Source organism: Ursus maritimus, unplaced genomic scaffold (assembly GCF_017311325.1).
Source record: "Ursus maritimus isolate PB19 unplaced genomic scaffold, ASM1731132v1 scaffold_8, whole genome shotgun sequence".
NCBI lineage: Eukaryota > Metazoa > Chordata > Mammalia > Carnivora > Ursidae > Ursus > Ursus maritimus.
Genome location: NW_024426996.1, coordinates 42,643,163 through 42,658,899, shown reverse-complemented (window position 1 = coordinate 42,658,899; position 15,737 = coordinate 42,643,163). Strand labels below are relative to the sequence as shown.

General features: G+C 40.0%; 1 protein-coding gene and 1 pseudogene across 1 annotated transcript in view; one reads left to right on the top strand and one right to left on the bottom strand.

The window, feature by feature from the left end:
• The window catches only part of SPATA18 (spermatogenesis associated 18), a 47,600-nt gene that overhangs the window by 19,274 nt on the left and 12,589 nt on the right, over positions 1 to 15,737 (top strand). Inside the window, exons 4-6 of the mRNA XM_008701471.2 lie at positions 6,697 to 6,809; positions 11,598 to 11,693; positions 14,437 to 14,688. Coding sequence (XP_008699693.2) covers positions 6,697 to 6,809; positions 11,598 to 11,693; positions 14,437 to 14,688 — 461 coding nt within the window. The remainder of the gene's footprint in view (positions 1 to 6,696; positions 6,810 to 11,597; positions 11,694 to 14,436; positions 14,689 to 15,737) is intronic.
• On the bottom strand, positions 11,952 to 13,428 carry LOC103672767 (annotated as a pseudogene).

The window sequence follows — 15,737 nt, the reverse complement described above, 5'->3', positions numbered from 1 at the left end:
AGAAGTCAAAATGTCTCTTCGCAGATGACATGATACTCTATATGGAAAACCCAAAAGAATGCACTCCCAAACTATTAGAAGTTATAGAGCAATCATCAGTAATGTGTGGGATACAAAATCAATGCGTAGAAATCAGTTGCATTTCTATACACGAATAATGAGACTGAAGAAAGAGAAATTAGGGAATCCATCCCATTTACAATAGCACCAAAAACCATACGTTACCTTGGAATTAACTTAACCAGAGACGTAAAGGACCTATATTCTAGAAACTATAAATCACTCTTGAAAGACATTGAGGAAGACACAAAAAGATGGAAAAATATTCCATGCTCATGGATCGGAAGAATGAACATAGTTAAAATGTCCATGCTACCCAGAGCAATCTACACTTTCAATGATATCCCAATCAAAATACTGATGACATTTTTCAAAGAACTGGAACAAATAGTCCTTAAATTTGTATGGAGCCAGAAAAGGCCCCGAATAGCCAAGAAACTGTTGAAAAGGAAAAACAAAGCTGGGGGCATCACAATGCCAGATTTCGAGCTGTACTACAAAGCTGTGATCACAAAGACAGCATGGTACTGGCACAAAAACAGACACATAGACCAATGGAACAGAATAGAGAACCCAGAAATGGACCCTCGGCTCTTTGGGCAACTAATCTTTGATAAAGCAGGAAAAAACATCCGGTGGAAAAAAGACAGTCTCTTCAATAAATGGTGCTGGGAAAATTGGACAGCTACATGCAAAAGAATGAAACTTGACCACTTTCTCACACCATACACAAAGATAAACTCCAAATGGATGAAAGACCTCGATGTGAGACAGGAATCCATCAAAATCCTAGAGGAGAACATAGGCAGCAACCTCTAGGACATCGGCCAAAGCAACCTTTTTCATGACACATCTCCAAAGGCAAGAGAAACAAAAGATAAAATGAACTTGTGGGACTTCATCAAGTTAAAAGTTTCTGCACAGCCAAGGAAACAGTCAAAAAAACTAAGAGGCAGCCCAAGGAATGGGAGAATATATTTGCAAATGATACTACGGATAAAAGACTGGTATCCAAGATCTACAAAGAACTTCTCAAACTCAATACGCGAGAAACAAATAAACAAATCATAAAATGGGCAGAAGATATGAACAGACACTTTTCCAATGATGACATACAAATGGCTAACAGACACATGAATAAATGTTCAAAATCATTAGCCATCAGGGAAATTCAAATCAAAACCACACTAAGATACCACCTTACGCCAGTTAGAATGGCAAAAATCGACAAGGCTAGAAACAACAATTGTTGGAGAGGATGTGGAGAAAGGGGATCCCTCCTACATTGTTGGTGGGAATGCAGGTTGGTACAGCCACTCTGGAAAACAGTGTGGAGGTCCCTTAAAAAGTTAAAAATTGAGCTACCCTATGATCCAACCATTGCACTACTGGGTATTTACCCCAAAGATACAGACGTAGTGAAGAGAAGGGCCATATGCACCCCAATGTTTATAGCAGCATTGTCCACAATAGCTAAATAGTGGAAGGAACTGAGATGCCCTTCAACAGATGACTGGATTAAGTAGTTGTGGTCCACATATACAATGGAATATTACTCAGCTATCAGAAAGAACGAGTTCTCAACATTTGCTGCAACATGGACGGCACTGGAGGAGATGATGCTAAGTGAAATAAGTCAAGCAGAGAAAGACAATTATTGTATGATTTCTCTCATCTATGGAACATAAGATCTAGGAAGATCGGTAGGGGAAGAAAGGGATAAAGAAAGGGGGGGGTAATCAGAAAGGGGAATGAAGCATGAGAGACTATGGACTCTGAGAAACAAACTGAGGGCTTCAGAGGGGAGGGGGTGGGGGAATGGGATAGGCTGGTGATGGGTAGTAAGGAGGGCATGTATTGCATGGTGCACTCGGTGTTATACGCAAGTAATGAATCATCGAACTTTACATCAGAAACCAGGGATGTACTGTATGGTGACTAACATAATATAATAAAAAAACATTAAAAAAACCACAAAGTTATATTAACAATTGATCACTTGCCTTCCTGGGAATACAGCAGGGAAAGTAAAAAGGGCTTTCCACATGTTTTAGTCATTGGAGGTGTAATTAGAAATTTGCTTTAATGTTCTTGGTGAAAGAATATGGCCAATTTAGAAATAGTAGAATTAAGAGGTTATATTTAAAGTTTAAGAAAAGTATTAAATTGTTAAAAAATGACTAAGCAGGGGCGCCTGGGTGGCACAGCGGTTAAGCGTCTGCCTTCGGCTCAGGGCGTGATCCCGGCGTTCTGGGATCGAGCCCCACATCAGGCTCCTCTGCTATGAGCCTGCTTCTTCCTCTCCCACTCCCCCTGCTTGTGTTCCCTCTCTCACTGGCTGTCTCTATCTCTGTCGAATAAATAAATTTAAAAAATCTTAAAAAAAAAATGACTAAGCAGCTATTGTTTATATATAATTTTGAAATCAATATATTTTTCTGATGGAGGGATACAAAATTTAAATTTGTTTTATTAGCGAGCTAATTAACTGAGAAGCAAATTTAGGTTTTTGTTCATGATCTAGTAGAGCTTAATTGCTTAAAAAGAAAAAAAGAGAATTCCAGTGTGCAAGGATGCCATATCCTTGATTCTATGTGATAACATTGTTAGAATTATAGCATCTCACAATGGGTTTGTAATACGGTCAAGTGGAAATAGTGTAGAGTCTGAAATCAGAGAAATCTAGGCTTGAATCCTGAATCTCTTAGAAATTATGACCTTGGTCAAGTTATATATCTAGTTAGGCAATTTTCTCATCTATAAAATGACACTGAATTATTTAGTTTGTAGGTTGATATGTAGATTGTATTAGAATATATGCACAAAATTCCTACCTCCTAGTAACCAGTTAATGATATGTGTAGCTACAATCAGCCTTCCTTCCTACTGAGCTGAGTGTTTGTAATACTGTTCCCTTGGGTGTTTGGTACTTTATATTTTTGACCACGAGTGCTGGGAACTGATCTTAGGGTTAGAGTTAGTCTTCCAGATTGATCATGTTTTGTTAAGAATTTACAATCTATATTTTTGTGTCGCTAGCCTCTATCAAAGTGAAATAGCAAGACATAAACACAACCAGGTCTAATTTTCAGTTCATAGAAATGCCTGGTTGGAAAGCAGTTTGGATGCAGTAGCTACAGCTCATACTTTTTCTCTGTCATGACCCCCGTTTCCTATAGTGAAGTAAGTAAAAGCTCTAATGAGACATGATTTGGAATAAAACATACCTTCATTCATAACCACTTTCTTATTCTGCAGGCAAAAGCAGAGAATCAAGGATTACTAGAATATCATATTGACAAGAGTATCAGAAGAATTTGAGTAAACATATTATTATTTTAATGGCATACCCACAAGCAGAATGTAGTGACAGAAATGGATTTTAAAGTTTCTTATGGCGCAGAATATTGGGATTCACTGGGTTCAATCTCAATAGAGCAGTATTTTAAGATATAGTTAGTGTCATATATCAAATACATGTATAAGTTAGAGAAGTACTTTGATTTTGTTTGGGACCCATTAACTGCAAAATGCTTTTATTTTTAAGAATTGATTTTATAATCTCTATTCGTTGTATTGGAACTAAATAATTTGGAAGCCGTATTTCATGTGTATGCATTTTCACATATAATTAACACTTCAAGCTAATACGAAATATTTTAATGCATCAGATAAATAAACACTCTACAACCAAACTATTGCAGATGTAGTTGAACAAGGTATGCCTGAAAATTTGGGTCAATCTTAGTTATTCTTTGGAGATCCAAGGAGAAGTAACTTTTCCAAGTTCACACTGTCACCAGGTATTAAATCTGAGATTGTAATATGAGGTTTTCTTAATTTTTTAAAAATGTTGCCCCCTGTTTTTTTTAAGATTGAATCAATTAACTAACTAATTAATTAATTAATTTGAGGGGAGAAAGGTGGAGCAGAGAGAGAGGGACAAGCAGACTCCATGGTGAGCTTGGAGCCTGACGAGGAGCTCAGGGTCTTGAGATCATGACCTGAGCTTAAATAAAGAGTTGGGCACTTAACTGACTGAGCCACCCAGGCGCTCCTATACTATGAGGTTTAAGAGTCCAAATCTAATCTTAATCTTCTAGAATTGTCTTATCTTAGGCACATCAGTTACACAAAGTTTAGAATTGTCATGTCACTGACCCTTCTCCTGTGTGTATCAGTCAACATGTGTTTTGTGATGATACCTTTAGCACACTGCCTATTGGTACACTTTTCAAAATTTGCTTACATGTTTTGTTTTTACTGTACTTATTTTTTTTTAAAGATTTTATTTATTTATTTGACAGAGAGAGAGAGACAGCCAGCGAGAGAGGGAACACAAGCAGGGGGAGTGGGAGAGGAAGAAGCAGGCTCATAGCAGAGGAGCCTGATGTGGGGCTCGATCCCATAACGCCGGAATCACGCCCTGAGCCGAGGGCAGACGCTTAATGGCTGTGCCACCCAGGCACCCCTTACTGTACTTATTCTTATCTGCTTACTTCCTGTTTTGTATCTGAGTCTCCTTAGTAAATATTTTTGTATGTATTCCATGGATTTGAGAGAAAGGAAGAGAGAAGAGAAGAAAAGGTTGGGAAAAAAAAGAGAAAGAACAGGAATTTTTTAAACAGCAATCTATTTTTGGTGATACCCCAAAATGCATTACTCATTTTTATACCGTTCATTGATGTCTTTATAAACTCCTTTACTACTAGAACAATTCAAACTTCATTATACATTATTTTAAGGTATGTGTGTGTGTTCTCATGAGAGTTATGTTAGCTACCCGAATTTATAAAAAATCAGATTTAACATAAACGTAATTTTTTACTCTCAATTTTCCTAAGAATCAAATGAGCGTTTTTGGGTTTTGTAGACTGACATTTATGAAGCGACTCTATGCATTAGAAATGCCTTCCACAGGAATTTCTGGAGCATTTCTGGAAAGATAAAGACATAGGGTTTTCTTCTCTTTCTAACAGCAGCCATATTGATTTATTATCTACGGATGTGTGGGCATCTCAAAACTGTAACAAAACTGTAGCATGTTTCCCATTGTGAATATAAATCATTTGTGAGTAAATACAGCCTGGCCTTATGGACTGTGAATTTTTTTTTTTACCTCTTTTAAAAACAATTGTTGGTTATAAAATGCGAACTGAAAAACCAAAGTCAACATGCTGAAATCTGCCCCCTAAATATGATGGATACAGGAATTAATTGTGTTTCAATAACTGAGATTTCAGTCCAGATACAGGTGCCTCTTTAACATTTTTTAAGTTTCCTTTATTCGCATGGCACTTCATGAGAAACAGTATGATGACATCAAGAAAACAAAACAAAAAAAAACAAATTATTTTGAGGCAAACATAGTGACTTTACTCCCAGCAGAATCTTCAGAAACTATTTTGTTATCTACGATCAAGTGACATTAATTTCACAGTTATTTTAGAAACTGAAATTTCTATTAAGAAACTCCATAAGCAACAATAAAATATTTAAAAAAAATGGCCAGGATTTCTATATGAGACAAATATATCTCAAAAATAAATCCAAGGCTTTTGTAGGTATGATCACATAAATTGGAACACATCTTACATTGTCATTAAGATAAAATTTGAAAAAAAAATTAACAGTATGATAGGCTGTAGAGGCCAAAACAAATGACTTAATGATATGTATTTTGAGGAAAAAGAAAGAAAAAAAGGGAAGAAAAAGACATCACATGGTTTTTCTTTGCAAATAAAGTGCAGCTCTCTCCAGAAAAAAAAAAAAAAAGAGTATCGTCATTGGCTGTTGCAATGGGGTGATTTCTGGGGTTAGTGTCAGGTTTTAGACAGTTGAAGCCCAGACTAGAAAGATAACATACACCTTGCTTAAGGCATTAACATCATTAAACGTAAGCCTTGATTTTAAACATTTATACGGATTTCCATAAATTCTTAAGTTAAAGCACATAGAGCAGTCTTTTCTTAGCAGCCTTAGGGGCACAGGGTTGGAAGGGTTCCTGCTTGGAGGTCACTGGGCAGCATTCTGGTCGCTCTTTGATGGTCCTGGGTAGGTCGTCTAACCTTCCGTGTCTCACTTGCTGAATGGAGACAATGCTTTTGCTGACCTGCTAGGGTCATTTTGAGAATTAAATATGATATACTTGCAGAAACAACTAACATAGAGTAAGTACTCCATAGACATCAGTTGATTTTTCACATGTAGCTTAGATTTTTACCCTGTGGGTATTCTTCTGAGTATAAAGATATATAAAGATGATATTTCAATGGCTTTTAAAAAAACTGATGTATAATAAAAAAATTGAGGTATAATTTACCCGCAGTGAAACCCATAGGTCGATAATTGCGTATATCCATGTAACTCACACCCTATTAAGTTAAAAAAAAATCCTTCTCTCCAGATCATTTCTTTGTGCCATTTCCCAGTCACCTACCCCACCCTCCCACCAGGCAACCACTCTTCTGATTTTTATCGTTCTAGGTTAATTTTGCTTGCACTAGAACTGCATATACATTGAACTATGCATTTGTGTCCTTTTGTGTCCGATTTCTTTTGCTCGGCATAATGTGTTGCAACCCATCCTGCTGTTTCATGTATCCAAGACTGTGTTTGATTTGTGTATCATTCCAGGACACATTTGATAAGGAGAGACACAAAGAGGCTGGTGCTCGGGATCGGGACAAGCAACAATTAGACTCTGAGTTGACTTCGACTCGTAATCAACTCAACCAGGTTCAAGACGAGTAAGAGGAATGCAAGTTATCTTTTTCCAAAAAGAATTGTTTGTTCTTAATTTTTAAGTTTGAAAGGAGAATAATGGCTCATGTAAAATGTAGACATCTGCAAATAACTCTGTGTGTGTGTGTGTGTGTGAGAGAGAGAGAGAGAGAGAGAGAGGGAGTAAGGAGCCAGTGTCTTTGAATCTGAGGATAAGATTTCTATATTATAATAGGCTACCTAAGACCCTGGTCCCCTTGGCTCCTTCCCTGGAGCTCCTTCTCTAGAGGCCTGTTATCAGCCTATATGTATAAACAGGGAAAGATTGTTGCATGATAATCTATCTTTTGAAAGAAAAATAAGATGCGAAAGGGTAAGAGTTAAAGAAGGTCAGACAGAGTAAAATTAAGGAGAGAGAGCAAGAGTACGATGAAGAGGCTGCATCTGTCTGTCAGATGTGCTCATTTGGGGGAACAGACACCTGGCTGAATAGTCGGACTCTTTAAAGAATGAGCATTTCAAGATTTTGGAATAATTCATATATATAAAAAGTATTTTAAAGAAGTTAAGCAATGCCAGGCAGCAACAGCGATCAGAGGCAAAGTCAGGGTAGTCAAGCTCAAGGAATCATGGCAAAGAAAATCGCGAGATTTGCACTTGAGGAAGACAGACAGATGAGCGTGAAACTGCATTCAGCACACCTAGCCAAAACCCATCAATCAGGTGTTTCTCGGTCGGAGCCTTGCTCCACTGCTGACACGTATGAGGCAGCAAGGAACCCTTTAGTTAGGGCTTGTGATGGAGTAAGGTGTGGCACGCTGCCTTGTCCTCTGATGAGACTTCCTTTTAAGGAACGCATCTCTACTGATTTCCTTTTGCCTGATTATAAAAGTAATAAAAATTTCCTTCTCAAGATGCATACAACATACAAACTCACAAAAGTGACCGTATCACAGCCAAGGAGGTTTAGCTGAGGCATGATTATTGCTAATTCAAAATGCATACAACAAATACAAGTGTAAAGGTGAAAATCACCTGTTATTTCATCCCTGTGAACATTTCGGTTTATTTTGCTCCAGGCATTTTTCTTTGTGTGTGCTTGCATGCACGCTTGCGTACACACACACACACACACACACACACACAGTTACCTCCACACCGTGCATTCATTTTCCAATTGGAATCATTGTCAATGAGCAGTTTTATGGCTGCTACAGTCAACATTTACAAATGTAATATACAAAGAAAGCACAATTCCTCTGAATTTCTACAACTTATTTCACCTAATATCAGCTGATTTGGAGTGAGGTGAGGATAATTAAACTTAAGCACTTCTTTTCTGGTTTACTATAGCCCTTTTCCTGAAAATATTCAGTTAATTCCAAGTTCAAACTTCTGTTAGGGGCTCCCCCCTGCCCCCACAGGAGTCTCCTCAGCCCTCCTCCTTCCTTCGACTGGCATCTAGAAGTAGAGGGATGCTTGCATGCTCATGAAGGACGACTCAGGCTGGAGAGGAGGGACTTTGCTCTTGTACTGCTCGATGGGTTCTTGCTGCTTCGTTTCCAGCTGGGCAGTAGAGTCTTTTGCCAAGGGGTGCTGATTTGTGGCTTGTCTGGTTAAATTTTCTGGAGAATTTGCTGGCGACTGCTGCTGGCCAGGCCCTTCTATTTGCCACTAGCTGTGACGTAGGCTTTGCCACTAGACTTTGCTGATTCTTGACTTCTATCAGCACCAAGAAGAGCCAGGAATTCCTTTCTACCTCCCTCTCTTATCATTATGGCCCTGTAAATACCCATCAGGAGCATCAGGGGTCAAGGAACTATGACTGCATGCCTCTTGTAAAAAAAAGTTTATTTGGAAATAATTTCCAATGCAGAAAATTTGTAAGAATAGTACTAAGAACACCCATATACACTGTCATGTACCTTTCACCCTATTTGCTTTATCATTTGTGTATATACTATTTATATACATCCCCTCCCCCTCGCCAAACCAGGTACATCTCATTTGAAAGTTGCACAGAAGAAGGTATTTGCTCCTTTACCTTGGATTTCCTAGTTTTGTTTGGGTTTTAACCCACCTGTGGATCTTATTCTTTTAGGCATCACAGAGGACGCTGTCTGTCCCCCACATGCTATGGTAGCTAAGTCTTTCCTTGCCCTCTTACTCTACCTGCCTTTAGAATCAGGGTGCTACCTGCTGTGGAATGAGTGGCCCACCAAAGAGATTCCCCCATGTCTAACCTTGGTTTTGACTCAGTTCCAAAGGGGCAAATTCTAATACAGTGCTGAATGGGGACAGCTCTGCCCAAGTTTGATGAATCCTCGAAAAGGATGTCTAGATTTTATACTTGGGCTCTGGTTGTGAATCTCACGTGTCTTCATTTCCTATCTCCAATACGTTGGCAAGTCCAGTTGAATCTACCTCCTAAACATCTCCTATCCTTGTCCCTTTCTTTCTATACTACACCATTGCCCTAGTTCAAGGCTCTGATACCTGTTGCCTCAACCAGTTGCCTTCCAACTGGCTACCCTGCTTTCATTCTTGCTCTACTATAATCCATTTTACACACAGAAATTTATAAACTCAGACCCCAGCTTAAAAGCTGTTAGTAGCCTCCTTTTACACTTAGAAAAAAATTCTAAACTCCTTTTCAGGACTCTCCTAGCCCTGTGTGATCTGGCCCTACCTCTCTCTCCACCCTCATCTCATGCCAGGCTCTCCTCACCCAGTCCGCGGTCGCCTTCCTCACCTTGAAGCCTTTGCCTGTGCTCTTTCAGAAACACGGCGGTCTCTCTCTGGTTCTTTGCATGGCTGGTGCTTTATTATCTTTCAGGTCTCAGCTGAAATGCAACTTTCTCAGCGTCTTTCTGTGACCATGTATATCAAAAAGCTTTCCTTCTCTCCCTCTGTAATTCTCCTTCACGGTGATCTGAGAATAGCACTTACCACGATTTGGAACTTTAAAATATTGGTTCGCATGTTTCTGATCCGCTAGACTGGAAGCCCCAAAGGGTTACTGTTTTGTATCTGCTATTCTGACACTGTTGTTTCCCCAGTACCCAACATTATGCCTGCCACATGGTATATCCTCAATGAATGAATAAATCCCTTAAAAAAATAAATAAAATACATTAACTTGCTTAAAATAATACTTGGCACATGAACGTACCTCCCTTCCTTCTTTCTGTATATCATTCAAGGGTGCCAAATTAGCATGTATGTTTGGTTGTATGTACATGTGTTCACCCATGTGTGCCGTGTCTTAAGAGAAAAAAATTACTACTTTATTCCTGTTCATACTCTCCTTCCTTTCTTGGTCTATTTGCTTCTTTCAATTTTCTATAATTTTCTCTTGCCAAAAATGTTCATTTTTTTCCTCCATGTATACTTTAAAAAACCGGTAACATAGTCACCTTTGAATTAAATAATGGCAATTCCTCTTAATCGCCAGTAGCCCTATTATGAAGTTATTGCTACTTCGGCATTTTTAAAAAGACTTTAGACATTGTGTTCATTCATTTTCCAGCTAAAAAAATCTCTACTGTGTTACAGGCACTATTTTAGGTGCTGGGGATAAAAAGAAAAATAAGAAAATAATTCTTGCCCTTAAGTAGCTCACAGTGTATTTGTAATGAGACTGTTAGTGTGAACCAAGTGGTGGAGGTGCTCTGGAGAAGGGAAGCACACTTTGCTTGAGAGAGTCAGAGGTGACATTTGCACAAGCGCTCACAGGTTGTATGGGCACTTGTTAGGGGAGGAGGAGAAGGAGGAGACAGGAAGGAACATTGGGTAATCAAACCACCTCATGTATTGCCTGATTGGCTGGGATCTGTGGGGAGTTGGTGAGAATCCTCCTAGCCCATTATTTCTCTGTCTGCTTCACTGTCTAGGTGAGGACCCCAGTGTTTGACCTTCCATTCTTCCATCTAAAAGGAAGGGAGAAGACAGGTGTGAGTTTAGATAGCAACTGCACTCTCTCAGCCTCAGATGAAAGAGCCTAAAGAGTACAGGGAAGTAGGGTCCAAGAAGTCAAGAAACCTTTGCCGGCCTATGATCTCTCACTGGACTAGCACAACTTTATTGAGAACCACTGGTCTCCATCCAATGTCACCCATACATTCCCATTTCTTTTTAAATTTTAGATAGACCTAAAGAAATAATATGATTTGTTAGGATTTGCCTACAATGAAGCGAGTCCTTGAAACTCACAGTGACCTAGCTGTGTTGAAAACTCAGGAAAATCATGCTGAGTAAGTGGCGGAAGTCAGAGGCATGAAATATTTGGTAGTCAAGTGTGATTGTGGAAGACTTTCTTCATAGCTGGGCAAATAAGTTTTTCTTTATATTTAGGAAGACTGGGAGAATTAGGTCAAATGCAACTCTACGGTGCAAAGTAACGAGGATACTGCAGAAAATGGTATTAAGATATTGCAGAACATGGAGATTTTATAGGGAGAGGCAGCCTGAAGATTTGGTGTGATTAGAGCAGATGAATTAGGAGGGTGAGAAGGAGGAAGTGAACAAGTTTCTTTGCCCTTTTCATTCTAATAATTATTACATAGCCCTTTAGTGGTAGCCACTCTGTAATGTCTTTGCATTTGACATTGAGAAAGAATGCTAGCATGTTTTTGCATACAAGCGCGCCATGATATTTACAATGGCCTCCGATTGGATGCAGATGTCTCATCATTTGATCTTGTTTATGTCGAACTTATATCACATGCCAAAAGTTCCTGGGAGAACCTATGCCTAGATTTGGAAAGCCTGCCAATTTTGGAATATCTGTCTTTAGTTACTGATTTCTCTTACAGTCTGGCTGAAACTGAAAAGACTCTTGAAGAAACCAAGAATAGATCGGCCATATCCCTTTTGGCTGCAGAGGAGGAAATAAATCAGCTCAAAAAGCAGTAAGAAAAAAAAAAAATGACAGGATTATTGCAGCCTGCTGATTGATCTTTGGATCTAGCCTTTTGGTGCTCCGTTATAAAATGAAGGAAGCTGTTCACAGAGAGGAAAGGCAGCAATATTTTAATTAATGTTTTATATAATTTTTCTTACTACAAAAATGCTAGCTAGCTACTATAGAAAATTTCCCATATGCTGGAGTATGAGAGGAACCCAAAGATCCTCTCAAAATTTCAGAGCCAGTTATTGTTACCATTTTGCTATTTCTTCCAACTGATACATTAAAAAATAGAGTTATCACTGCAAAATCAGCATAAGCATTACTACAATTTTGGACCCCATCTTGTCACTTAACATTGTTTTTCTCTATTACTAAGAAAAAATACTGAAAAACTTAGTTTTAAATAGATGCATCATGTTCCATTATTTAGATATTTCCCTAATATTGAGTATTTACTTTGATACTGACCTTAAACATTGGAAATAACATTGTGATAGTTATTGCCGTGAATATTAGTTTACATTTCAGATTATCCTCTAAATATAAATTTCTAGAAGCACATACTTTAAGGTTATAACTTCCTTGAATTTTTTAAATCAAAGTATAGCTGACACACAGTGTTCTATTACTTTCAGATGTACAGCGTAGTGATTCGACAACTCTGTACCTTATGCTATGTTCACAAGTGTGACTACCATCCGTCACCCTACAACGCTGTTATGATATCAGTGACTGTATTCCCTATGCTGGGCCTTTTATTCCTGTGATTTACTTATTCCATATGTGGAAGCCTATACCTCCCACTCCCCTTCACCCCCTTTGCTCATCTCCCCACATTCTCCCTTCTGACAACCACCAGTTTGTACTCTGTGTTTATGCGTCTGTTTCTGCTTTTTGGTTGTGGATTCATTTGTTGTTGTTGTTGTTGTTGTAAAATTTCACATATTAGTGAAATATAGAAATTTTCCACTTCTATCTCCCCTCTCACCATAATTTTCACATATTAGTGAAATATAGAAATTGTCCACTTCTATCTCCCCTCTCACCATAATTTTCTTTCTCTCTCTCTCTCTTTTTATTTTTATTTCCATTTATTCTATGCAGAATTTGCTCCTGGGCCATAAGTTTTTGTTTTTTCAGTTTCTTCTGGGATATCTTTTCCTTCTGTGCAAGCTCCTGTTCTGGTTTAGGAACAATCAGCTCGTTTTCAGTAAGGAGCAGCTCGACATGGCAGGGAGAGCTCATGAGGGGTTAATCCAACATGAGCCTTGTAAATCCCTCACCGCATCTTTGGGGCTTGTCCACCTGGATGTGCTCAATGACCAGAGAATCGACATCAAAACCCTTAAGTTCAGCATTACTCTCTGCATTTTTAAGCATGTATAGTAAAAATTCAGCACTCTTCCTGGGCCACCGACCCTGTGTCCAGCCCCACTATTTGGCCCGGGCACACCTGCCACCTCCACTGGTGTAGCGACGGAATGGCGCACGCTGCTTCTGCAAAGTGACGTCTTTCAGCTACTTGGTGGCTTTTCGGTTATGCATACCCTTGATGGCCTGGGCAGTTTCACGTGTGTTCTTAAAGTGAACACGAAGATTTGAACCTCTTGATTTGCATGGTTTTGTAGGGTTTTCTGGGTCCAGCGAATAGCGGGCCATTTTCAGAGGTCACCTCAGGCTGCTTAGGGGAAGAGCTCTCACCATCATTTTCTTTCTTTCTTTTTTTTTTTTTTTTAAAGATTTTATTTATTTATTTGACAGAGAGAGACACAGCCAGCGAGAGAGGGAACACAATCAGGGGGAGTGGGAGAGGAAGAAGCAGGCTCATAGCGGAGGAGCCTGATGTGGGGCTCGATCCCATAACGCCGGGATCACGCCCTGAGCCGAAGGCAGATGCTTAACCGCTGTGCCGCCCAGGCGCCCCTCTCACCATCATTTTCATCTCTTATTTCCTACTTGAGGGACCTTCTCAGACTCTTTGACCCTATAATTCAGTGATTTCCCATAGCAGCGACTCTGTTCTTTACCGTTTCCAGTGCAGCTTTTAATTCTGCTATTGCATTTTTAGCTTCTCTGTATCCTTCTTAATCTTAGCCCTGACCTTTTCATCTTATATCATTGTCCTTTTCATCCCAGCACATTCTCTTTGCGTGGCTTTGCTCCTGTTTTAGGTAGCCATGCCTCTTTGTATCTTTATAAGGGTGCCAAGTTTATTTCCGAAGTTTTGTCTCTGGAATACATTATTTTTATAAATTCACCCTTTCACCTAGTATTGTCATCTTATTTCATTTCTATTGTCATCCCCCCCCCCACTCCCATTCCATCTATTCAGAGAATCATAGAGCTAATGAAGGTACGAGATTATATCTTTGGCCAGCTTCTGGACCTAGGTTTTGGAGGTCCAGTGCTTCCAGAGTTCTGTGCAGTTCAGATCAGCCCAACAGAGAACAGGATGACCACAGGCCCACTCTGCTTTTGCTGAAGGATCTGCATCCATATTCCTTTCTCAGGAGCCTTTTTCCATGCAAGCTGCAGATGTGCGGTGGCCCTCTGACCCTGGCGATTCTGCTCTTTTCCGATTTGTGTTTGTTCCTTGTGCATTTCCGTCAGAGCTGTCCAACGCAGTAATGGCATCGCTAAGTAGAGTAGCCTCTAGTGTTAGGTATGCCAATGGTTGCATTACCTTTCCTCCATCCTTCCCTCCTTCTCTCTTCTTTCCTCCTTAATTTTTGTTTCCTGTTCAGGCTCAAATCTCTTCAAGTCCAGGAGGACTCCCGCCACCGAAACTTAGAACACAGAAGCTTGGAGCATCGGGGTGCGGAGCCTAGAGGCTCAGAGCCGAGGACCTCTGAGCAGAGGAGGTTGGACCAGCGGGGCATTGACAAGCAGGGCATAGAGCAGCGGACCGAAGTGATTTCTGATTATGAGAAACAGCTCCGAACGCTGAAGGACGAGATTGCTGTCTTGTCTGCTGAGAAATCTGTGCTTCAAGGAAGGTCTGACAAATTCTCACAGATCTTTTCATTTACGTTCCTTTCGGTAGTGGGAAAGGCGTGGCTTGGAAAAAAAAAATGAAATGACATCTTGCACCCAAACCCCCACAATATGGGAAACTTTGAATTGTAGAGGGATTGTTTTCTCTAACTGCACCCTTCCAGAGAGAGAAAATACCTCCTGGATTGTCAGTGCTTGGGCACTAATTCATTTGGAGCTGACATGGAAGCCCAAGGAATGAATCTGAGAGATATGTGAGAGGAGAGGATAGTTCTTTGGCTTGAAAGCAGCTATGGGTGGGCCTGTCATGCATGTATGGTACCCATGCTGGAAGAATGTTCCATAATAGGAGGGTCCTGTTCTCTGAGGCCTGGGAGTTCCCTCTCTGGGATGACCACCTGTCATTTTAGTTTCTATATCACATTTTGTTTGATGGAGTGTGTAGGTGAGTGTTCTTGTGACAGCCCTTTCTACTGATGGACAGAATGTTACGAAAGGTCATTCGGAGTTACGTGAGGACAGAGCAGGATATTTCTCTTGGAGCATTTTCCTTGTTCATTTTAACACCCACCACCTCCCTCCGCCCACAGCATGCCCCGATCTAAGCTATCAAAGCCGCTCCCACACCTGGTCCCCATTCCCCTAAATGCCACTTTAAGCCTTTCGTTTTGGGGAGTCACTCTGCCATGTTGTGCTGGTACCAGCTTGTACTGGCTCCCAAAAATGGATTCTCTGCATTTCTGCCTCACTGCAAGTTAGTGTGATGTCACATCCGTAGCTCAAAATTGGCCATGGTGGCAGTATTTCTCGCACTACTGTTGAGGGCTTTCGCTCTGCTCTGCCTTCAGAACAGGCTTTGTATGACCATTTAGTTTCTTCTACACTTCCCTCCTTGGGGGCCCATTTCTTTGGTAATTCACTTTGTACTTGATAGCAATACCGTTCATTGATACCGTGCTTTACAATTCACCAAGTACTTGCACATGTATTAGCCCACTGGATCTTTCAGCCCGCACTCCCTCCCAGAAATAGGGTGAACGTGTTGTAGTAA